At 38.3% G+C, this 23,301-nt stretch overlaps 1 protein-coding gene across 1 annotated transcript in view; it reads left to right on the top strand.

The window, feature by feature from the left end:
• Positions 1-23,301, top strand: part of NBAS (NBAS subunit of NRZ tethering complex) — a 317,470-nt gene that overhangs the window by 57,358 nt on the left and 236,811 nt on the right. The window contains exons 11-14 of the mRNA XM_059132606.1: positions 695-763; positions 12,589-12,717; positions 21,765-21,828; positions 22,939-23,132. Coding sequence (XP_058988589.1) covers positions 695-763; positions 12,589-12,717; positions 21,765-21,828; positions 22,939-23,132 — 456 coding nt within the window. The remainder of the gene's footprint in view (positions 1-694; positions 764-12,588; positions 12,718-21,764; positions 21,829-22,938; positions 23,133-23,301) is intronic.

The raw sequence follows: 23,301 nt of genomic DNA on the forward strand, positions 1-23,301 counted from the left end.
ATTGCCTTCTCCCCCTCTTGCTTTTGTAAATGTATCTCTTAAATCTAAAGATAAATAGTCTTGTGTTATATTATTTTGAATACTGGTTTCTAAATGTTGATTTTTGGGGGGGTATTTTTTAAGCATAGGATCAATTCCTTATGAATGAAATTTCTACTAGAAATTTTGACTTTTCCATAATGATGATGGGATGAAAATGATAACCTGGGGGATCTCATTTGAGAAGAGCTTGAGTGGCTTCTAATTCACATAGATTGTAATAGACTTGTTATGTGTGCATTTAAAAAACAAAACATTAAAAAAAACATTTGAGTATGAGTGTATGTTGACAGATTTACCATTTGGATTTCTTTTTTCCCAAATAAAAATAGAGTCTCACCAAGATCTTGGACACTTACTGATGATTTTCTCAACTATTTCTTTTTTTATTTATAGATTTTATTTATTTATTTGTTGGGGAGGGAGGGCCAGAGGGAGAGGGGGAAGCAGACTGCCCAGGATCCCAGGACCCTGGGATCATGACCTGAGCTGAAGGCAGAGGCTTAACCGACTGAGCCATCCCGGCTCCCCTATTTTCTCAACTATTTCTTAAAGTACTAGGTTTGCTATAGTTTGCATTTCATGTTAAAGGACTTTTTACAGTGAAAAAGCATTCCATTAATTCTTCTTTGTCTGATATGCATTTATTTTGCAGGTACCAAAGACATTGGGATTATTAAGGATGTTAAGTGTCAAGTTTTATAGTCGCCCAGGACAAGAACAGGTAACTCATCAGCTTAACCCGTGCTTCTCAGATATTTTCATCCTGAGTACCTTTAAAGGATAATTGAATGAACCTTGAATATACTTCATCTGGATGTGCTCTTAATTGCATACTATGTGGGCATATATGTAAGTAATAATTCATGGGACTGTTTGCTGGAATTTCTGGGTTTTACTATATATCATTATCTCAATAAGGAGACTTAAAGAAAAAAAAAAGAATGAACCTAGTCCTTTTAAATCCCAAAGAAATCTCCTGGGATCATTATATTATCTGAAGTTTTTTGTTTTACAGTACTTGTGAATTTTTTTTTTTTTTTTTTTAAAGATTTTATTTATTTATTTGACAGACAGAGATCACAAGTAGGCAGAGAGGCCGGTAGAAAGAGAGAGAGGAGGAAGCAGGCTCTCCGCAGAGCGGACAGCCCGATGCGGGGCTCGATCCCAGGACCCTGGGATCATGACCTGAGCCGAAGGCAGAGGCTTAACCCACTGAGCCACCCAGGCGCCCCAGTACTTGTGAATTTTGTATCCTTGTCCACAACATATCCTTTTCAGTTTGTTTTGTTAATTAAAAAAAAAAAATCTGAGATTATTGAAGCTCCTAGAAGAAACAAGCCCTGTTGATTCTGGGCTTCAGGTACCATTGTTATATTGTTTTTTCCTCAGTAAGAGATGAATGGCTCTGTGGGAAGGATGTTTGTCGGTTTCATCCTGATGCGAGTGAGACACTCAGGAGCAGCCTCTGCGGGCGAAGGTTCTATTCACTCTGTGTCTGGTTCTCGCAAGAGTCTTGGCCCAAGAGTCTTCCCGTTTTGGGGAGAACCGGACAACCTCATTTTTCTGTTTCTTCAATTTTTTTTTACTAACGCGAAGAAATCATCAGAAAATACAGAAATCATAAGAAATAGGAGGAGCATTTTGTTGCTGGGTTTGTATTTAATATATTTAAAATTTTGAGTTCTAGTTATTTCTCTGCTCTTGACTTCAGCTAAATCCTATATTCTGGATTGGTTTGGCGTGCTATCTGTAAAGCAAGCAGTACCACTACTGTTTGTGTCTGGAAAGTCACTTTCTTGTTGAATTCCGTATTTTGTGCTATTTTGCTGTTAGCATTCTCTGCTGTCAGTTCCTGGGGTTTGTTTTCATTTTGCAGATGAAGAAACATATGGAAGATCAAGTGACTTGGCCTCTACCTTGTACTCGGTTCTTTCTAATTTACTGTGTTGCCTTTGTGGGTCTGTTACCAATTTAGTGCACAAGAGTGTTACTTTGCTTTTTCTCCCTGCATCCTTTCCCTGGCCTCCTTAATACTATTTAAATGACTGTCTTTTTTCTTTTTTGTATTTTTAATTTAACTTCTAGTTAGTTAACATACAGTGCAATGTTGATTTCAGGAGTAGAATCTACTCCTAAGTTACTGTCTTTAACAAAATTTAAGGGGCTCACTATGTTTTTGTTTTTGTTTTTTGTTTTTAATTTTATTTTTTTGACTATAATAAAACAATAACATGTCATTTCAGTGTTTATTCTTTTTTTTTTTCAATCAATCAGCAAACACTTCCTTTGAGGCATAATGTTAGAGCAGAGAATAAATAGGTAAATAAAAGGCATTGCATTTCCTCAAGGAGCCCTCAGTGTAGTGGGGGAGAAGGTTAGAGAAGCGGTGAAATAGCACAATATTACATGTTTTCTGACCCCTTTTGTCACATCATATGAAGTACCACTGAGGTGTGGAAGAGGGAGCCTTTCATTCTGGAGGGGATAGTTGATTTGGAAGTAAGAGTTCCTCATGCAGAGGGAGGAGCTCTCGGCATTTCCAGGCTGGCAGTATCATGTGGCAAGTTCTGGAAGGGTCAGAGAGTAGCACTGGGACTCTGGTTGGCTGGGCTGCGGGACCCACAGACGCTCGCTGTTTGTATTTGGTGCTTATTTCACTTGGACCAGCGTAGCTGTAGTACGTTTAGAACAGGAATTATTTGGGAATTGCTACTCATGCTTCTCCTTTGTATTATATCCTGTGTAATTGTTAGACACTATGTTTATTAGTTGATTTGGGATATTAATAAGCAAATGTAACTATTCAACCAGTGTAGAAAGACCATTTAAAAAAAAAAAAAAAACCTTTTTACCACCCGGGAACTTCAGTTGTACGTTGCCTTGACCCTACTATTGGCAGTTCTCTTGTGTGGAATGTGGCTTTTTCTCCTCAATCAGAGTACCCTCTGTGATTGAGCACAAAGGAGAAGCAGACAACTCATTTCCTTATATTTTGATCTATCTTAATGGCACATTGTACCAGGATCCTTAAAAAGATGTTATGAAATTAGTATTCTTAAATCAATGCCTTCAGTAAATATCTGAATGTTACGTACTATCTTATTTGTACCTCATAGTGCCTAGCCCGGAAATAATTATGGGGGATAGATTTTTTTTTTTTTTGCGCTGTAATTGTAGAGCTGAAAGGCCTCATGTGGCTTATCTAATAATTTCCTATTATTGTGAAAGCTTTCTAGCTTATATGTACTTTTACATGGTCTCACAGGAAGCTTGCATTATTGGCATTATGATGCCTATTTTATTTTTATTCAAATATAGTTAACAGTGTTGTGTTATTTCAGGTGTGCAGCAGAATGACTAGGCAATGTTATCCATTACTCTGTGCTCATCATCCGTGGACACTTTAATCGCCTTCACCTATCTCACACGTTTCCTGCCTCCCTACCTCCCCTCTGGCAGCCACCAGTTTTGCTCTGTATTTAAGAGTGTTTTTGTCTCTTTTTTCTTTGTTTTATTTTTTAAATCTCATAAAGTGAAATCATACAGTATTTTGCCTTTCTCTGACTTATTTCACTTAGCATTATATCCTCTAGATTCATCCATGTTGTTGCAAATGGCAAGATTTCATTCTTTTTGTGGCTGAGCAATATTCCAACATTTACAATATACCGCATCTTCTTTATCCATTTGTGTATGGATGGACGCTTGGGTTGAGTCCCTAGCTTGGCTGTTTTAAATAGTGCTGCAGTAGACATAGGGGCGCATATATCTCTTTGAATTAGTGTTTTCATTTTCTTTGGGTAAATACCCAATGGTGGAATTATTGGATCACATGGCAATTCTATTTTTAATTTTTTGAGGAATTTCTATACTTGCGTTTATTTCTGGGCTCTGTATTCTCCTCCATTGATCTATGTGGTTTTGTGTGTCTGTGTGTGTGTTGTGTATGTGCGCGCGCGCCCGCGCGTGTTTGTGTGTGCCTGTCGGCACCATACTGTTTTGATTCCTATAGCTTTGTGTTGAACTCTGGGATTGTGATACATCTAGTTTTTTTCTTTTTCAGGTTACTTTAATTATTTGGGGTCTTTTGTGGTTCCATATAAATTTTAGGATTATTTGTTCTAGTTCTGTGAAAAATGCTGTTGGTTTTTTGATAGGGATTACATTAAATCTGTAGGTTGCTTTGGGTTGGGTAGTGTGGACATTTTAATAATATTGGTTCTCCCAACCCATGAGCATGGGATATCTTTTCATCTCTTTGTGTCATTGTCTATTTTTTTCACCAGTGTTTTATAGTTTTCAGGGTACAGGTTTTTTACTTCCTTGGTTAAGTTTATTACTAGGTGTTTTTTTTGTTGTTGTTGTTCTGGTGTTGTTTTGGTAAATTAGATTGTTTTCTTTTTCTTTTTTAAGATTTTATTTATTCATTTGAGAGAGAGAGCACAAGCAGGAGGAGAGGCAGAGGGAGAGGGAGAAGCAGACTCCCCACTGAGCTGGGAACCCAACATGGGGATTAATCCTAGGACCCTAGGATCATGACCTGAGCCCGAAGGCAGAAGCTTGACCATCTGAGCCACGCAGATGCCCCAGGATTGCTTTCTTAACTTTTCTTTCTACTACTTCATTATTAGTGTATAGAAATGCAACAGATTTCTGTATATTTTGTATCCTGTGACTTTACTGAATTCATTTATCAGTTCTGGTAGTTTTTGTGGATTCTTTTGAATTTTCTATATATAATATCATGTCATGTACAAATAGTAAAAATTTTTTACTTCTTTCTTACCAATTTAGATGCTTTTTATTTCTTATCTGATTGCTGTGACTAGGACTTCTGGTACTATGTTGAATATAAGTTGCGAGGTGGACATCCTGGTCTTGTTCATGGTCTTAGAGTAAAAGGTTTTCAGCATTGGCTATGATGTTCGTTGTGGGCTTTTTGTAGATGGCCTTCATATGTTTCCAAATAACGAGCTGCTGGTTGTTTGCCATATAATATTATCTTCCAAAGAATATATTAAAAGCTATATATGTTCTTCTATAAAGAATATTGGCTTGGACAATTTTTTTTTTCCCAAGGACTTTCTCTTTCCTACAGGCTTTTGCAGTGTTTCCCCCGCCTCTGCTGCTCCCAGGTTTGTTAGCCATGCTTTTGAGAATGATTGATTGATTGATTTGGGGGGGTCAGACTTATAAACCATAGTGGGCAAGAATATCTACTGGACTTCTTGAGGGCAGAGGTTTATGTTTTGCGGGTTGCTGACTCCCCAGAGTGTAAAATGGTGCCTGACACGGGATATTGTATTACTGAGTTTATTCAATAAATAATTGTTGATTGTTGGAAGGGCAGGGCTTGTGAATTCACCTTTAAGGCTCCGTAGTAATTCAGAACACTTTCAGTGTATGCACTACAGTTCAGTACTTTAATTTTTATATAGCTTGTATATTTGAAAGGTGTAATGAAATAGGAAATCACTCATTTTTAATTGTTCTAAGTAGATGATATGCAGTGGAAGAAAGTTAGGTAATTTAAACTGATCTCAGTATAAAGATCTGATATTTAACATTTAAAAGAATTATGGTTTTAGAAAGGACAGTTAAAAGTTTTATTGCAGTGTTTGAAAGCAGGCACAATTCCACTCTAAATATTGCTGCCAGTAGTAGAAGGCTTTAATTAGTGTTTTTAATTAACAGAAGATCAAATGGACGTTTGAGCTAGTGGTTTAATAAATGAGAAATAGAGGTGGAAGTTAAAATCCTGTTCATATTATTAGTTTCAGTAGTATTAGTCTCGCATTACCATGCAAGAGAATCAATGAGGTAAGAGGAAAGTACCTTTTGAAAAGTTTTGAGAAGAGATTTGAGACAGGGAGGTAAATAGAATTGATAATTAAAAGGGCTATAGATTGATTTCTGGTGGAAGAAGACCATCTACTGTGTAAATGGCCTTTGTCAACCAGCTTACTTTGTCCCACGTTGCCTACCCAAGCTGATAACAACTTACCAAGTAATTATTTAGTGAGATTGCCTGTCAGTGGCTACTCACAGAACAGAGTAGACTAAAGCAGGTAGTAAGTGATAGTCATCATTTTCTTTCTCATTTTATTTGCCTCATCTTTATTGAGGTATAATTGTAAGATATTTAAACTGTACAGCATGATGATTTGGTATATGTGTACAATATGAATGGATTGTCCCCCGTTGAAGTCACACATATTACCTCACATAGTTACCTTTCTGTTCTGTGTGTAAGGATGTTTACGTCCTACTCTCTCAGCAAGTTTCAGTTATAGAATGCAGTGTTACCAAGTGTAACCATCATGTTATAGTAGATCTTCAGAACTTTTTATAACTGAAGTGTCTACCCTTTTACCCAACTTCTTTATACTTCCTCCCTCCCCCAGTCTTTGGTAGGCAACTAGTTTCTTACGCTCTGTTTCTAGGAGGTTTTTTTTGTTTGTTTGTTATTGGTTTTTTTTTTAAGATTATACATAAGTGATGCCACGCAATATTTGTCTTTCTGTGTTTGATGTATTTCACAAGCACAATGCCCTCCACGTTCATCCATGTTGTCACAAATGACAGGATGTCCTTCTTTGTTTAAGGACAAATGATTTAGTGAGACTGCCTGTCAGGCCTGTCAGTGTGTGCGGTCCGCATTTTCCCCAGCCTTCCTTTCTTTCTTTTTTTTTTTTTTTTTTTTAAGATTTTATTTATTCATTTATTTGTCAGTGAGAGAGTACTCACAAGCAGGCAGAGTGGCAGGCAGAGGCAATGAGAGAAGCAGGCTCCTCACCGAGCAAGGAACCCAATATGGGACTCAATCCCAGGACCCTGCAATCATGACCTGAGCCGAAGGCATTGGCTTAACCAACTGAGCCACCCAGGCGTCCCTCTCCCCAGCATTCCTTTTTGATGATAGCCATCCTAACATGTGTGAAGTGATATCTCATTGTGGTTTTGATTTGCCTTTCCCTGATGATTAGTTGAACACCTTTTCATGTACTTTTTTGGCCACTTATGTGTCTTTTTTTGAAAAAATATCTGTTCAGATGATTTCTTCCATCTTTAAATTAGGTTATTTGGGGTTTTTGCTAGAGTTGTTGGAGTCCTTTGTGTATTTTGGTTTGTAATATCAGATATTTGATTTGTAAATATTTTCTCCTATTTCCTAAGTTGTCATTCATTTTATTAATGGTTTCCTTTGCTGTGTAGATGTTTTTAACTTGATGTAGTCCTGTTTGTTTATCTTTGTTTTTTTTGACTTTGCTCTTGGTGTCGAATTCAAACAAATCATTGCTAAGACCAGTCAAGGAACTTATCCCCTGTTTTCTTATAGGAGTTTTAGGGTTTCAGGTCTTATGATCAAGTCTCTTCCAGTTAGAGGAGATTTTACTATATGATGTACATTAGGGGTCCAGTGGCTATCCATTTTTTCCCAATACCATTTATTGAAAGAGTATCCTTTCCCCACTGTGTATTATATTGTTGGCTCCTTCATTATAAATTAGTTGACTGTCTATGCATGAGCTTATTTCTGGACTCCCTATTCTGTCCCATTGATCTTTGTGCCTGTTTTTATGCCAATACGGTATTATTTTGATAAACATACATTTAATTTTAAGCATACATTTAAATCATACATTTTGATTAACATACATACATTTCAAACAGTATTTTGAAATCAGAAGGTGTGATGCATCCAGCTTTGTTCTTTTTTTTTTTTTTTTTTTTTAAGATTTTATTTATTTATTTGTCAGAGATAGCACAAGCAGGGGGAGAGGCAGGCAGAGGAGGGAAGCAGACTCCCTGCTGAGCAGGGAGCCTGAGGCAGGATTCCATCCCTGGGATCAGCACCTGAGCCGAAGGTAGCTGCTTAACCAGCTGAGCCACCCTGGCATCCCAGCTTTTCTTCTTTCTCAAGATTGCTTTGGCTGCTTGGGGACTTAGGATCTTTTAAGATACCACACAAATTTTAGGATTATTTTTTATCTTTCTGTGGAAAATGACATTTGAATTTTGGTAAGGATAGCACTGAACCTATAGATCACTTTGGACACTATGGACATTTTAAGAGTATTTTTTCAATCCATGAACATGGAATATCTTTCCATTTATTTGTATTCAATTTCTTTGATCAATGTTTTATGGCTTTTCTTATACAGAGCTCTCACCTCCTTGGTTACATTTATTCCCAAGTATTTTATTCTTTTTGATGCTAGTATAACTGGGATTGTTCGCTTTCTAATAGTTCACTGTTAGTGTATAGGAATGCAAGTGGTTTTTGTATGTTGATTTTTGTGTCCTGTAGCTTTACTTGAATTTGTTTATTCTGACAGCTTTCTGGTGAAGTCTTTAGGGTTTTCTATATATAATACCATGTCATTTGTAAAGAGACAGTTTTTCTTCTTCCTTTCCAGTTTGTGTGCTTTTTATTTATTTTCTTGCCTAATTGCTCTGGTTAGGATTTCCAGTGCAATGTTGAATAAAACTAGCAAGAGTGGGCTTTTTTTTTTTCTTCAATAATTTCATTTTATTTTTCCAGTGTTCCAAGATTCATTGTTTATGTGTCTCACCGAGTGCTCCATGCAATATGTGCTTTCCCTAATACCCACCACCAGGCTCACCCATCCCTCCACCCCCCTCCCCTCTAAAACCTTCAGCTTGTTTCTCAGAGTCCACAGTCTCTCATGGTTCATCACCCCCTTCGAGTTCCCCCAATTCACTTTTCCTTTCCTTCCCCTAATGTCCTCCATGTTATTCCTTATTCTCCACAAGGAAGTGAAACCATATGATAATTGACTCTCTCTGCTTGACTTATTTCACTCAGCATAATCTCCCATCCATGTTGATACAAAAGTTGGGTATTCATCCTTTTTGATGGCTGAGTAATATTGCATTGTATATATGGACCACATCTTCTTTATCCATTCGTCCGTTGAAGGGCATCTTGGCTCTTTCCACAGTTTGGCGATTGTGGCCATTGCTGCTGTGAACATTGGGGTACATATGGTCCTTCTTTTCACTATATCTGTATCTTTGGGGTAAATACCCAGGAGTGCAATTGCAGGGTCATAGGGTAGCTCTATTTTCAATTTTTTGAGGCATCTCCATACTGTTTTCCAAAGTGGCTACACCAACTTGCATTCCCACCAACAGGGTAAGAGGGTTCAAGAAAGGAAAAAACAAATGTTGGAGAGGATGTGGAGAAAGAGTGAGCTTTCTTGTCTTATTCCTGCTCTCAGAGAAAAAGCTTTCTGCTTTTCACTGCCAAGTTATATATTCTTGACCCAACATTCCAGCTGTTGTAATGATTAAAATAAACATGACATTCATATTTGAGGAATATAAAAAAAATTCAGACACATTTTAAGTGAAGTGAAAATTACAGCTCAATTTTATTGCTTTTGGAGCTACCTAATTCAGATGGAGAATATGAGACCAAGATTATTATTCACTTATGCTGAGAAATCTTAATATAATATGAGGAATTACAGTTTGAAGGTTTGAGGTTTATTTTTACTGTCATGTGCAGTTGATTGAAAAGCCATTTCCTCTTACTGCCAGAGCACACAGTCTGAAATTCTCTCCCTGGCCAACCAGGGAGCATTCGGACTTCTAAATCTGCAGACTCTGTTCACAGAATTTAGCCTGGATTTTCTAACTGTGGCTTTGGATCTTGTATAACAGTTACTGTCAGGATAATAAATTATTCCCTGAGTCAGAAATACTCTGTGCTATAGACATTCAGAAGTGTTTCTACAAATAAAAGAGGGGTTTTTATTTCACAAGGAAAATACTGTGTGTCTCAAGTAACGTAGGTGACTTGTCTATTGCTGACTGACTGTAGTTCAGCTGCCACTGAGAACCGTCTCTTCTCACTGTGTGTGTGTGTATGAAACTTAGATGATTTGGGGCTTTAAAGAGGTGTGTTGCTTAATGTATACACATCTCATGTCTGGGATCTGCTTGAAAACACTTTAGGGGGGCGCCTGGGTGGCTCAGTGGGTTAAGCTTCTGCCTTCAGCTCAGGTCATGATCTCAGGGTCCTGGGATTGAGTCCTCTCTGCTCAGCGGGGAGCCTGATTCCCCCCCCTTCTTTCTCTCTGCGTGCCTCTCTGCCTACTTGTGATCTCTCTGTGTCAAATAAATAAATAAAATCTTTAAAAAGAAAAAAAAAACCGAGAAAACACTTCTGGGAAAAAAATTCCCAAGATTATTGTAGTGATTCGAGAGGAATTCGTGAAACAAGTATGGAATGTTGATATTTGTTTATAAGCTGGTTGTTGGGCCCCTGGGTAATCATCACACCATAATTTCTACTTCTGGGTCTGTGTAAATGCACATTTCTACAACAAAATGATTAGGAAAAGCAATGCTAAGTTTGCAGTGTGGCTATCCTAGTTTCAAATAAAACTAAGGGGATTTAAGAACTCACCAGGTTAAAAGCTAGTGGTCATATTTTAGTTAATGTATTTACTACTTCATGTCTAAGAAAGAAAAGGAAGGAAGGGGGGGGAGAATGAGTAAAACAAAGGATAATTTAGCAGCTTCATTCGGTGTTTCCTAGCTCACAGTGCTATTGTTAAATTCTTCACATTATTCCGTATTTGTTGTTGTTGTTAAAGAGATTCATAAACTTCCTCTTTACTTTCAGAGCCCTTTTAAGGGAGTTGGTTAATGAAGCATTTATGACACCTGGGAGTGATCATGCAGATCACTCATGACTGATTATGTAGGTGAGGAAAACAGTCAAGTGTACTTGACCATGACTTGTCCCGAGGAGCATGCCTGTGGCTCCTGGAAGGTCTACGGCCCAGGGGAGGGCAGCGATCACGGCGCAGTGGAGATGACCCGGGTTGGGGTTGGAGATGCTTCCCGCTCAGGGTCTGCGGTCTGTACCTGAATGATCTTCAGCAAGTCTTAACCCTTGAGGTCTTCAGTTTCTTTCTCTATAAACTCTCTGTGACGAAGGGAGAGTTCTTCTAGCTAATGAGAATCAGTGCTTGTGAGGCCCACCTCACACCAAATCTCGGGGGCTCGTGGACCAGAGTCGTGAATGGAAGATGCCCGGCCCCTCTCCTTCTGCTCCTGGCCTCCTTTCTATCACGGAGGCGGGGGTGGGCTCTATTTAACATGGTGCTGTTAGTGCTTGTGCTTTTATTCCTTCTCTTTCTCAGGCTTTTGTATTTTATTCTTCTATTTAATTCTGGCATTCTGGACTAGCCGCGTTATACCCGGTTAAAGTGATCTCAGTCCTCGGTGAGGCGATTAGAGGATGCTCATCTTTTTATCTGTCTACTCATCTCGCAGTTTCTCACTTTCTGAAGTCATTCTTTTGTTTTTGATGGCTAATATATCTTAGCCATTGTAGACCTGAGGACTTAAACTCTTGTGTCTGTGGAGACCAGGTGGATAATGTAGTGAATTGAGCCAGGCATACTTTCTCTTTTTTTTTAGTGTAGTCACATTTAGTTTTTACTTCTATAGCTGATACTTGGCCTTAATCTTGGGGCCATAACCAAGAACGGTGGGGACTTTGGCCAACTAGAAAGCTTATGACCCTTTTAAGTGTACACATGCCACCCAATCCCACCTGACTACTGCCATTTGATGGTGGTGGGCCTTATGTTGCCAGATTTTCTAAATGTTAAGGACAAATACGGTTGAACGCTGTTGTTTTGGTCCGTTTTTATTATTTGTGGGTCAACTATCTTAAACCCTGGTTTTAATAAATGCTTGAAGGGCACTAGATATCCAGTTAGTTTTCAATTCTTCTCATTCTGCCTAGGCAATAGGCAGGAGACCTTTCTGCTTGTGTGGTTTCTCTTGTGACTGAGCAACCTAGTATTCTGATTGGGAAAGGACTAGAGATTGTTGGGACAGGAGTAGGACTCTGTGCACACTGAGGTTAGCCTTGTGAAATGTGTGTGCTACAAAGTTTTCTTTCCTGTAGCAATAGTTACATTCCTCAGATTTACTGGGAAATCTGGAAAATAAACACTCTTGGTGTTCCTCAGATTCAGGAATGCATTTTCCCCCTTTCCTTCTGTTCCCATCACCATCGGACCCTCTTTTCTGCCAACTCTCTCTTCCTCCTTTCCCTTTCCTTTTGTCCACACAGCATGAATTTGTGCGTCTCTGCGACAGAATATTCCAGACATTGTGTACATACAAAATCTTGTGAAAATGTGGACCCCCAATTCAGGAAACTCACAATCGGGCCGATATCAACCCGTTAAAAAGTTAATGAGAACTCATGGTAACTGATGTGTGATATAAGAGAGTATTTGTATAATGTGCACATATTTGGGCTTTCGGCTCTATGTAAATTATAACATTGTAAAAGAGATCACAGCAAAACTCCTGAAGGAGTTTCTTTATGCTGGAGCACATTATAGTGTTATGAAGTTGTTCAAACCCTTAATTATGAGAGATCATTTATGACATGGCACCCCCTGGAGAGTGTTACTAAATTCTGGAGGTTACTTCTGTTCAGCTACCAGTTCCTTGATCTGACATCAATGTCCTATAATCACTGTACAGGATGGGATCTTTAAGCTGAGCCTTTCTCCGGACGGGACCCTCCTTGCGGCCATTCACTTCTCAGGGAAGCTAAGCATCTGGGCCGTCCCGTCTCTGAAGCAGCAGGGGGAATGGAATCAAAGTGAGCAGGTATGTCTCCTGATTATTATTATTCTAAGAATGGTTCTCGCTTAAGGGTGAGTACTGACAGTGGTAATTTCATTTGGTTGACATTTTACTGTAGCACATAGCTATTATTTATTCTCATCATGCCAAAGCTTTAGTTATATAGAATATTACCAATATAGTAGGATAAATTAAGAATAGAGTAGCGGCTGTGCGTAAAGCACTGACTTTAATTTGTAGTGAAATACACTTTATAAATGGAGTGTAATCTGCCCACCAACCTCTCCTTTTTTTCTCTTTTTCTCATTATAAAAATACAGAATGGAGATACTAATTTTTTAGCAACAGTCAACTAATATGAAGGCTTCAGAGGGTCAGTATTCTAAAAGGATTCCAATTCTTCCCACATGTTGCAATGCTCCTGTAATATTGGGCTTACGTAAGGCTTAAGGCTTGGCTCTTCACTCAAAAGGTAAATAGTGAAGACAGAGTCTGTTAATTTTTTAATGTCTTGAAATGACAGATTTTTAAAAAATATTTTTTATTTGTTTATTTTGAGAGAGAGAGAGACAGAGTGAGAGAGAGAGCATGAGAGGGGAGGTCAGAGGGAGAAGCAGACTCCCCATGGAGCTGGGAGCCCGATGTGGGACTCGATCTCAGGGCTCTGGGACCATGACCTGAGCCGAAGGCAGTTGCTTAACCAACTGAGCCACCCAGGCGCCCATGACAGATTTAAAGAACGAACACGTTCAGTTATTTCACAACAGATTCAATATGTTATAATCTAAAATCCTGATGGGCGAGTAAGGACTGCCCATAAATGCTATGTATTGTGTTAGAGTGAAGCTTTAAAGAAAAATCTTTCCCAGTTAGATGCAACTTATGTTCTAGATCTTTTACCCATCTGATGACTGTTTAGCATTTCAGCACTTAAGGGTTATATTTCCCCATACCCTTTTCTGTAAGAATATCTTGTCACCAGCTTCGGTGGCTGTTTTCATGATTCCAGGATTGGAGCCTATGCCCCAAATGGTCTGAATGGATTGATGTCTTTTTTCAGAGTTCTTTTTAATGTCATTTCATCCGTTAAACGGAGCTATTAAAAGAATTTTCAAAAGCAAAGAGTGTTTTGTTATTCCCAGAATAGCAGAGGGAAAGAGAAACTTGTCTCTACATTTTCTTATACTTTTCATAGACTTATATTTGTTTTCACTCTTCTTCAGCTTTTTTGTTTTTATCCACAAGTTTGGGGAGATTTTTTTCCCTCTAGTTCCCACTTACCTTGAATGAAATTTGGTCTCCACACGTCTACCGCGTTCTCTCACTGGATCTAGATTTGTCCTAAACAGAAGAGGCGCTCCTCAGTCTTCAACCGCAGCAGCTCAATACAAGGAACATTCTCTCTCTCTCTGCAGAATAAATAGCTAGCTTGATTTAGATCTTCCTCCTAGAAGTAGAGTGGATCAACTGTAAAACCATTTGTGTAACAGATACAGCTACACACACTGGATTATTGATCCAAAAAGTACCGTGTGTTTGTCATGGTCATTGATGTATGGTGACAAATTTGTCATTTGGGAATACCCTGTTCTATTATATGTGTGAAATTTTACATTTGGGTGATTTTTTTTTTTTTTGAATTTACTTATTTTCTTGAATTATTTCATTCACTTAATAGAAATACTGGTGAAGTTCAAGGCACACTTAGTATTTCATTTTGTTAGTATTCAGAATGGCCTATGTGTGTAGTGCAAAGTCTGTCTAGACAAAATTCATTAATACGCTCTTTCGTTTACTGAAATTCTGGGTATTGCTCTTTACCTGAAAGGACAAAGTGTATTTATTATAGTCCTTATTGGCATATATCCAACTTTTTAACTGGTTAGATGTCATTTTAACATTAGTTGCCAATCAATATCAGTATAATTAATTACTCTAGTTCATTAATGTTATTCATTAGATTTTTATAATGATTCTGTCAAAAGAGTTAAAATTGTTTAAAAATCTTGAATAACTAAATGTAAATATCTCAGTAGTTTGGAAAATGCCACCAGAAAATGTGACGAGAGGAGCGTCTGGATGGCTCAGTCAGTTAAGCTTCCAAGTCTTGATTTCGACTCAGGTCATGATCTCAGGGTCATGAGATCGAACCCCAAATCTGGCTTTGCCAGTTGGAGTCTGCCTGTGACTCTTTCTCCCTCTCCCTCAGCTCCCTCCCACCACACTAAAATAAGCAATTAAATGAGCGAGAGAGTGCGAGAGTGAAAAAGAAAGGGAGGAAAGAAGGGAGAAAGAGGTTTATGGTGGGAAGAGATGAGTTCGTGCCAGAAGTTGGTCTTCCGTGTCCCAGGGAGACTCTTTTGAACTCTGCCTTGAGAGTTTAGAAGGGCGATGTGTCAGGAATTGCTGTGGAGGGGTCATTCTGTTGTCCTGCAGTGAGCTTCCATCTTGCCCCTTCTAGCTCTGGTTTAGCACCCCCAAACATTCTGCAGAGACCATCTCTTGATGCAACTTGGTTCTCAAGCTAGTTATATCTATAATTACAACCTGACCAATGTTTAGGGTGATAGATCCGTCTTTTCAGATTGGGTTGCTATAAATTCCCTTGAATGCCCAAGAAAACTAGAGAAAAAAACAGGTTTAAGGGCTCACAAAACTGAAAACCAGGGACCCTGTTGCCATTACCATGGACATTTTGCAGGTGGTAGATTCCTTTGCTGAGGGAACAGTGGCTTAGTGAGAATTCCTGAACCTAATCCTACCTTTATTGCTATTTCTACGGGCGCTAAGCACACGACCTCATTCCACATCTCATCCCATCCTGGGCTGGTGGCTGCCAACCCCTCTGTTTTCTTGCTGTAGCTCAGCACATGGAAAGACTGTCGCTGAATAGAATAGAATAGATTTTGTGCTCCAAGATCCCTGCTCATTTTAGTCTGAAAAGAAATTTTGTCCAAAATTGAAAGCATAGAAAAACTGAATTTCATCGAATCTTTTCTTTAAAATTCTAAGATTGTGGTCAAAATGCAGACTGATTTTTTACCTGTCGTCTCTTCTCATCTGGTCATTATGCTCCTTCACACTTGCTCCCTGAACTTCCCTCTCCCTGCTCCCTGCTGTTGTCCGATCCTTTCTACTATTCTTTCTGAACCTTTATTCCGTGATAAACTCCTATGAGGCTTCATCATTTTCACAGAAAGAGCACTCTGGTTTCTCTTGATACACTCATTTCAGGCTTATGTAGCTCAATAAGATTGCAATTTATATAGACAGTATTCTTATAGCTGTTGCAAAATTTGCTGTAATAATAACCTCAATTATTATTTATTGAGCACTTATTTTGTCCCAGGGTTACTTAGCAAGTAAGCAGTAGAGTTGAGATTTGGTTTCATCTTTCTCAGACTCTGATGTACATGCTCTTTCCATGACACTGTGGGGAAGTAAATACATTTTTAAAAAGGTGGAAAGAACACATTTATTAGGTTTTTTATTAGGCTTTATTTATTTGATCTTTAAAAGAATAGAGATAAATCATTTTTCTCAGTGAATATAACACAGATTTCTTCAGTCTTCTCCAATGGGTTGAACTCTTGAGCCCTAGTTGGGGTGTACCACCAAGAGCTAGAGTAAATAATTGACATAGTTTCTTACTGGTAAACCCTTAGGTTCACAAGAGATATATACAGTACTTAGGATGTGCTGGGAGATTGTGAGGGTGGTAACTCTTTGTTCTACTTTGCTTGAGTCCTTCAACTGTATCCTGGGAGTTCGTCCCCTTGGATTGGCTGTTTTGGATTTGGATATTGCTATATGAAGGGAGTCATTGAAATCTAGTGTACTATGGTAAGTGTTATAAAGCTTATGTGTAGCAGTTCTGTAAAGAGCGAGCTCTTAACTATATTCATATTAATCATCATAAAATAATAGAGTTCAACTAGTTACTCCTTACCAAGTTTCAGAGTAGAAAATGCATTGAGTCCCAGTGCTTGCCCTTAAGGTGTTCACAGTCTTGCAAGGGAAATTATAAACAAATCAATAAAGGAATATGTTAATATTATGAGAAGATAAGCTCAGAGGAAGGACACGCAATCCAGTCGGTAGAGTCAGGGTGGGGGAAGGACCTTTGGGAGTAAGTAGCGTTTGTATAGTAAGGCTTGGCTGCCCACCCCGAGCGACTGTCACCTATTTCAGTTGCTTCACTACAGTCCTAGTTAAGTGATAAGCGTTTTCGTATTTTAATAGATGCTAAAGGAAGTAAACTTGTATCACTGCACGTTAGAATCAAGTTCCAGTTGGACTGGGGTTCTCTGCCCTCATAGGTTAAGACTTTCTTTCAGAAGATCTTCTGTAGCCCTTATGTTGAGAGGTGCCGATTTTCATCTGGGCCAGTTAGACACTAGCGATGATATTAATGGGAAACAAGAGAGAGAGTCCTTGCAGGTTATGTGAATGACATCACTGGAGTTGGGTCGTTAATTTGTGCTGAGACCCCGGAAACGTGAAACTATAAATAAGTCATTTACCAAATATATTGGGGTCATTTTGTGTACTCATCACTGGCTGAGAAACTTCCAAAAGTGCTTCTTTCTCAGTCCAGCAATAGTCAAGGGACCTTGGGTCAGCCAGGTAGGACAGGGCTCTGCCTCTTCACGTGGCTCTTCTAGGAAATGAAGAGCCGAGCCGATGAGTTTGACATCGATTACATGGTAATATAGAGTGTGTAGTCATCTTCTCATTTTGGCTAAAACATGGCCAGAGAAGAAACTAGAGTTATATTGCCTCTACAACCTTGGCCTCTTCTACCAAACTGTGAATGCAGCTCATCTGGGGCTGGCTTCGTGTAATTTGTCACTTTATTAGTTTTTCATACTATGCCTTGTGTGATTGAGTATTTTCTTTTTAAAATCTAATGATTAAAGATAGTTGTAGAAGTGCCTATTCTGATTTACTTCTTTCCAGTTTTGAGTTGATTAAATACTTCAGCTTTCATTGTCAATATGAAAATCCATCTGGCAAGAAATCTGTGAGTATTAAGTTTTGTTCATGTCTGGAATATAGTAAAATTGCCAAAGTGATTTTCATTTCAAACATTTCCCATATGTTATGTTTATATATTTCCATCTCATTTTTGACCTTAATTTTTGTCTGAAGTTTTATTATTTTTCTATTTGTATTTCTTAGATGAAATGGAACAGATAAGTTTCACATCTCCTACAATTTTATTTGCTCTTTGACACACTAGTCGGTATTGAGCAACTTTGTTAAATGGATCAATCAATGAAGAATAAGTGGGAAGATGACAGTTAATGTGATTAATCTTGATTTAAGCCACAGCTGTTTTCACAGCTTCTTTCAACTGTGAGCTTCTGGAGGATAGACGCAGAATATACATTTCTTCCATGGGGTCTAACATAGAGCTTGGCATATTAAGTACTAATAAGTGTTTGTGGAATGAAAAAAAAAAACAAAAACATTTGACAGGTTGATTTTATGCTCTGGAGGCAGGGCCTTCGTTATGTGTTGCTTCTAGCCATTAAAACGAATCAGCAAATAAAATTCCTAAATCTAAAGAAAATGTTGCCATAGCCATGAGGTACAGATTTTCTGTACAAAATCTGTAAGTGCACTCTTAGGACATTCTCCTCTAGGCTGCTGCTGTACCGGAAGTGGCGGCACCTCGGGCTGTTTTCAGACACGGGGTGGCACGTCCTACTAAGCAGAGTGACATGAAGGTTACTTCTCCACATATGTCAACATGGTCCCAGCTGTGAGTACCCCTGGCGTGGCACTTTCTACTAAGCAGAGTGACATGAAGGTTACTTCTCCACATATGTCAACATGGTCCCAGCTGTGAGTACCCCTGGTGTGGCACGTCCTACTAAGCAGAGTGACATGAAGGTTACTTCTCCACATATGTCAGCATGGTCCCAGCTGTGAGTACCCCTGGCGTGCTTTCATGGAAGTCCTGGGTTCTTGGTGACTCTGCTTTCAAAGCACTAGCCTACGGAGTGTTCATCAGATGTCCTAAAGCACGGCCAGATCACAGGTCCCCTCACTGACAGAGTTCTTAGGGACGAAGGTTGCTAAGTCTAAGTCTGGGGGAAGCAGTGGGAACATCAGCTTTTTTGGGGGGCGGTGAGGTACCTCTTAATCCCCTTTACCTACTTTTGCCCATCTCCCCCCACTCCCACAATTACCTATTTGGTTTCTGTACTTATGAGTCAGTTTATATTTTCTTCCTTTGTTTTGTGATTTAGATCCCATATATAAATGAAACCGTATAGTATTTGTCTTTCTTTGTCTGACTGACTCCACGTAGCATAATATCCTCAAGGTCCATGCATGCTGCCACGCAAATGGCAAAACCTCACTCTTTCGAATGGCTGAGTAATACTCCGTTGTATGTATATACCGCCTCTTTTTTATCTCCTTTATCAATGGACACTGGGTGGCTTCCCTATCTTGGCTATTACAAATAATGTTTTAGTGAACCTAAGGTTTATCTATCCCTTCAAATTAGTATTTTTCTTTGCTTTCTTAAACTTTCTTTCATGCAGGCTTTCATAGCCTGAAGCAGAGTGAAGTTTGGAATTTTGCTTGAGCTTCTTTCTTAAATAAACTGTGCAGATAATTTCATCAGACTCACACCTACTGTGAGGTTAAACATTTAGTTCACATATCTAGAGTGAATTCTAGGTGTACTGCAAAGGTGATAGCATGTAGATAGTTAGGTATATATCCAGAAGAATTTAAAACAGGTGCTCAAACAAATACATTGATATAGGTATTTGAGCAGTACTGTTCACAATAGCCACAAGTGGAAAAAACCCAAATGCCCATTAATGGAAGGCTGGAGAAATCAATTGTGGTTAACACCTATGACAGAATATTAATAGTATTCAGCCATAAAAATGAGTGAAGTACTGATACATGTTATAATGTGGCTGTACCTTGAGAATGTTACATGACTTTAAGGAAGCCAGACACAAGAGGTTACATGGTCTGTGAATTCATTTATATGAAACATCCAGAACAGGTAAATCCATCTGAGGCAGAAAGCACACTGGGAGTGGCTGAGGGGAGGTGGAGTGGGAAATAACTGTCTGCTGGGTTCGTGGTTTTATTTTGGATAGATGGAAGTGTTGGAGCCTGAAAGGAAGTGACGTCATGGTGAACATACCAATAGCCAAATGCTCAACCGACCGAGCCACCCAGGTGCCTTCTGACCTACTTTCTTTTTCCTGAATAAATTTAGTCATTTTTAACCTTTTTTGTACTTTTGTTAATGTTATATTCTCTGACTAGAATGTCTTCCTCCACCCATGTTCTGTGTCCAGATTTTATCCAGTCTTAGAGCACCAAGTGTAGCACTTTCTTTGTGCCTCTTTAACCCCCTCCCTCTCTCTCAAGCCTGTATGCAAAATGGTCTCTTCATCCTTTGATACCCTTGGTGCTTTTATCCGTACCTCTTTTTGGGTAGTTACCAAATTTGAATTTGAGTTGTAGTAAATTTTATCTGTTTCTTAGCTCTCTGCCTGCTTGAGTTGTGGGGCCTACGATATCTGGTTTCTTTTCCCCCTCTCACAGTGTAAGGGCACCGTCTGCTTTGACTAAGGAGCAAAAGAAACCACACTTCTTAGAGGGTGTAGGAATACTAGTACTATGTCAACTCATTTTCCTATACCTTAGGCATTCTAATTGGAGTGTAGGGATTTAAGAGATTAATCCATTCCCTAATTCAGCATTTAGCTATTCTGACACGTGAGCACCATGATGGGTCTGGGAATATGAGGACGACTGACAAAGCTGTGGATGCAGAAGAACAAATCTCACCTTCTGGTTAGAAATTGAAAGCACAAGACACACCCGTTATTGAAGCCATCTGCATGGAGCCATATTGGTTTCAGGGGGACTGAAAATGGATGAAGTGCACTATGAACGATCAAATAAGTTCAGTTAGTTGGTTATTTTCACATATATACCTTCTGGTATTCTAAGTCTTGGAAAGCTAATTATCTTTTTTTTTTTTTTTTTTTTTTGATAAAGTAAACCAGGACAATCTATTTATTGTCTTTTATGGTAACTTTTTGGGTAAAGTTTAAAGAATTATGTCTTCTGTTCTTGGGCTGCTCTGAGTGATTTATCATAGTGGAGATCAGGAAGTTCTCTTACGCCATGGAAGGAAGTATTAATTTTCATGCTCTAAAGGGTTAGCCACTGAGAAACTGTTAATAAGACATATATGCTTGTTCTGTTACATTAGATGAAAAAGCATATTTTGATGAAATATAGCATTTTTTTTTTTTTTTAGGCTTACGATTTTAGATAAATAGACAAATGATTTTTGCTGGCCTTTTCCCATACTGTTAAAATTCTGAAAATGTAATAATGAATGAGCCAAGAGGATGTCCGGCAGTGTCTTAGTCTCAATTGTTTTATGATATTTGAGATTCTAGAAGGTGGGCACACTATTATGTTCCATGAAATTAGAATATGAATAGATCAGGTTTGAGGATTGCATGGCTATATTTTTTTACTTAGTAAATGCCTAGTCCTGGGAAGTCAGAACAGCAGGTAACGGGGGGTTGCAGAGTCCTGTCAGAGCTGGGGAGCCCGAGGCCTGAAGAGGTTGCTCACCTTACAAGTTGTGGGAGTAGGACTTGCATCCAGGCCGACATTATTTACAACAGCAGAGTTGTTCTCCTCCCAAAATGTAAATGTGTGTGTGTGTGTGTGTGAGAGGGAGAGAGAGAGAGAGAGAAAGAGAGAGAGTGGGTGTGAACTGTTCATGTATCTTGCTCTCATTTGTATTAATTGCATACTTGCTATCTTACTGTTCTTATGCATGCTATTTTCTTCATTAAATTGAGTCACAGTAGTTGCATGCGCTCATTTGAAGTGTAAGAACAAGATTATCGAGAGGAATAGATTTCAGCTAGGTATAATTAAGAGATCGAAGGAAAGCATCATTTCCATATTTTGTTACTTCAGAAAATCCACAGTTCTTGATGTTCTCTTGATTTTCTTACATTGTTGACTCAAGAAGTCTTATGCATATTTTTCATATTTAGCCAGGTTATGATGACCTTAATCCTGATTGGAGACTCTCTGTTGAGAAGAGGAAAAAAATCAAAGGTGAGTTGTATGAAGTATGATAATTAAAACCTTAAGAGACTACAGTTGTATAGTAGAAGTACTCTTTGGACGATATATGTAGGGGACAAAAAAAATCTTTTTCTTTTTACTCTCCAAGGTTCTCTGGCTGAGGCCCTAAAATTAGATTGACACAAGACAGGTTAACAGGAAAAAAACAAACAGATGTTTCTAGCGTGTACCTTGAGCTTACACGTGGGAATACCCAGAAATGAGTTAACTCCAAGGGTTCTTTGGAAATTGGTCTTATTTATAGAGAATATTGGCAGAGGAACAATAAAATTATTAAGAGAAGTGACAAGACAAAGAAAAAGAACTTTTGGTTTCTCAAATTTCTTAAAATATTTATGTCAAAATGGCATATTTTTGAGGTGGTGATTCTGAGCTCCTTCCCAAGTTTAAGAGGAAATCAGCTTTGAAAACTGTTATATGTCTTTCTTAAATTTTTATGAATTTTATGATTTAATTTTTGCAGTCCTTGGCTGGGTTATATTCACATAGTAGATAGTTGATAAATATTTTTCTCAACTAAATTCTGCCTTGAAAAAATACAGAATTCCCATGCCATTTTGTTTTTGAATTGGTCTACACTGAAATAAATTTTTCTATGTTGTGAAAAAAAAAAAAAAAAAAAGTATAATTCTCTCATATTGCTTGTCTGAAAAAGGATATATGAACATTTTCTAAAACCTTTTTTAAACCTGATGATATATATACTTTGTATCAATCTTATGATATGTATACTTTGATATACCTAATGATATGTATACTTTGTACCAAACTTTCAGCTTACTCTGTTGAAAATGCTGATATTATCCCTACATTCTTCATTTTTTAAGTGGAAAGACCTAAGAACACTTACTCTTGAATCCTTAGAATTTTGGACTTTGGTAAATTGTTGGCACTTAGATATTTATTAAATAAATTACCATTTTGTAAAAATTTGAGTGATGACTTAACAATTTATTTTTTCTTACTTAACATGTTTAGGGCCCAAATACAGTTTTTAAATTGATCTTTGGACTAAATGTGTTGTATTTAAGCCACGTCAACGGATGGACTTGTATCGATTTTTTTTTTTCCCTCCATTAGATAAAGAGTCCTTTTACCCTCTGATAGATGTAAATTGGTGGGCAGCCAATGCAGTGACTCTGGCTCGTTGCTCTGGTGCTTTGACTGTTTCATCAGTGAAAACTTTGAAGAATTTACTGGGAAAATCCTGTGAGTGGTTCGAACCATCACCTCAAGTCACTGCTACCCATGATGGAGGATTTTTAAGTTTGGAGGTAATGCTTTCCCTTTCAGAGAAGCTGGTGTGTTGGAAAATAAGCATGTACTTCACCAAAAATTGGAACACCTGATTTTAATGTAAATCTAATTTTTTTTAGTGATGGCTGTCCATTTATCTTTATCGAAGTATGGCTAATCATTTGATTTTTAAATTTTAGCAATCCC

The sequence above is a fragment of the Mustela lutreola genome, chromosome 9 (genome assembly GCF_030435805.1).
Source record: "Mustela lutreola isolate mMusLut2 chromosome 9, mMusLut2.pri, whole genome shotgun sequence".
Lineage (NCBI taxonomy): Eukaryota > Metazoa > Chordata > Mammalia > Carnivora > Mustelidae > Mustela > Mustela lutreola.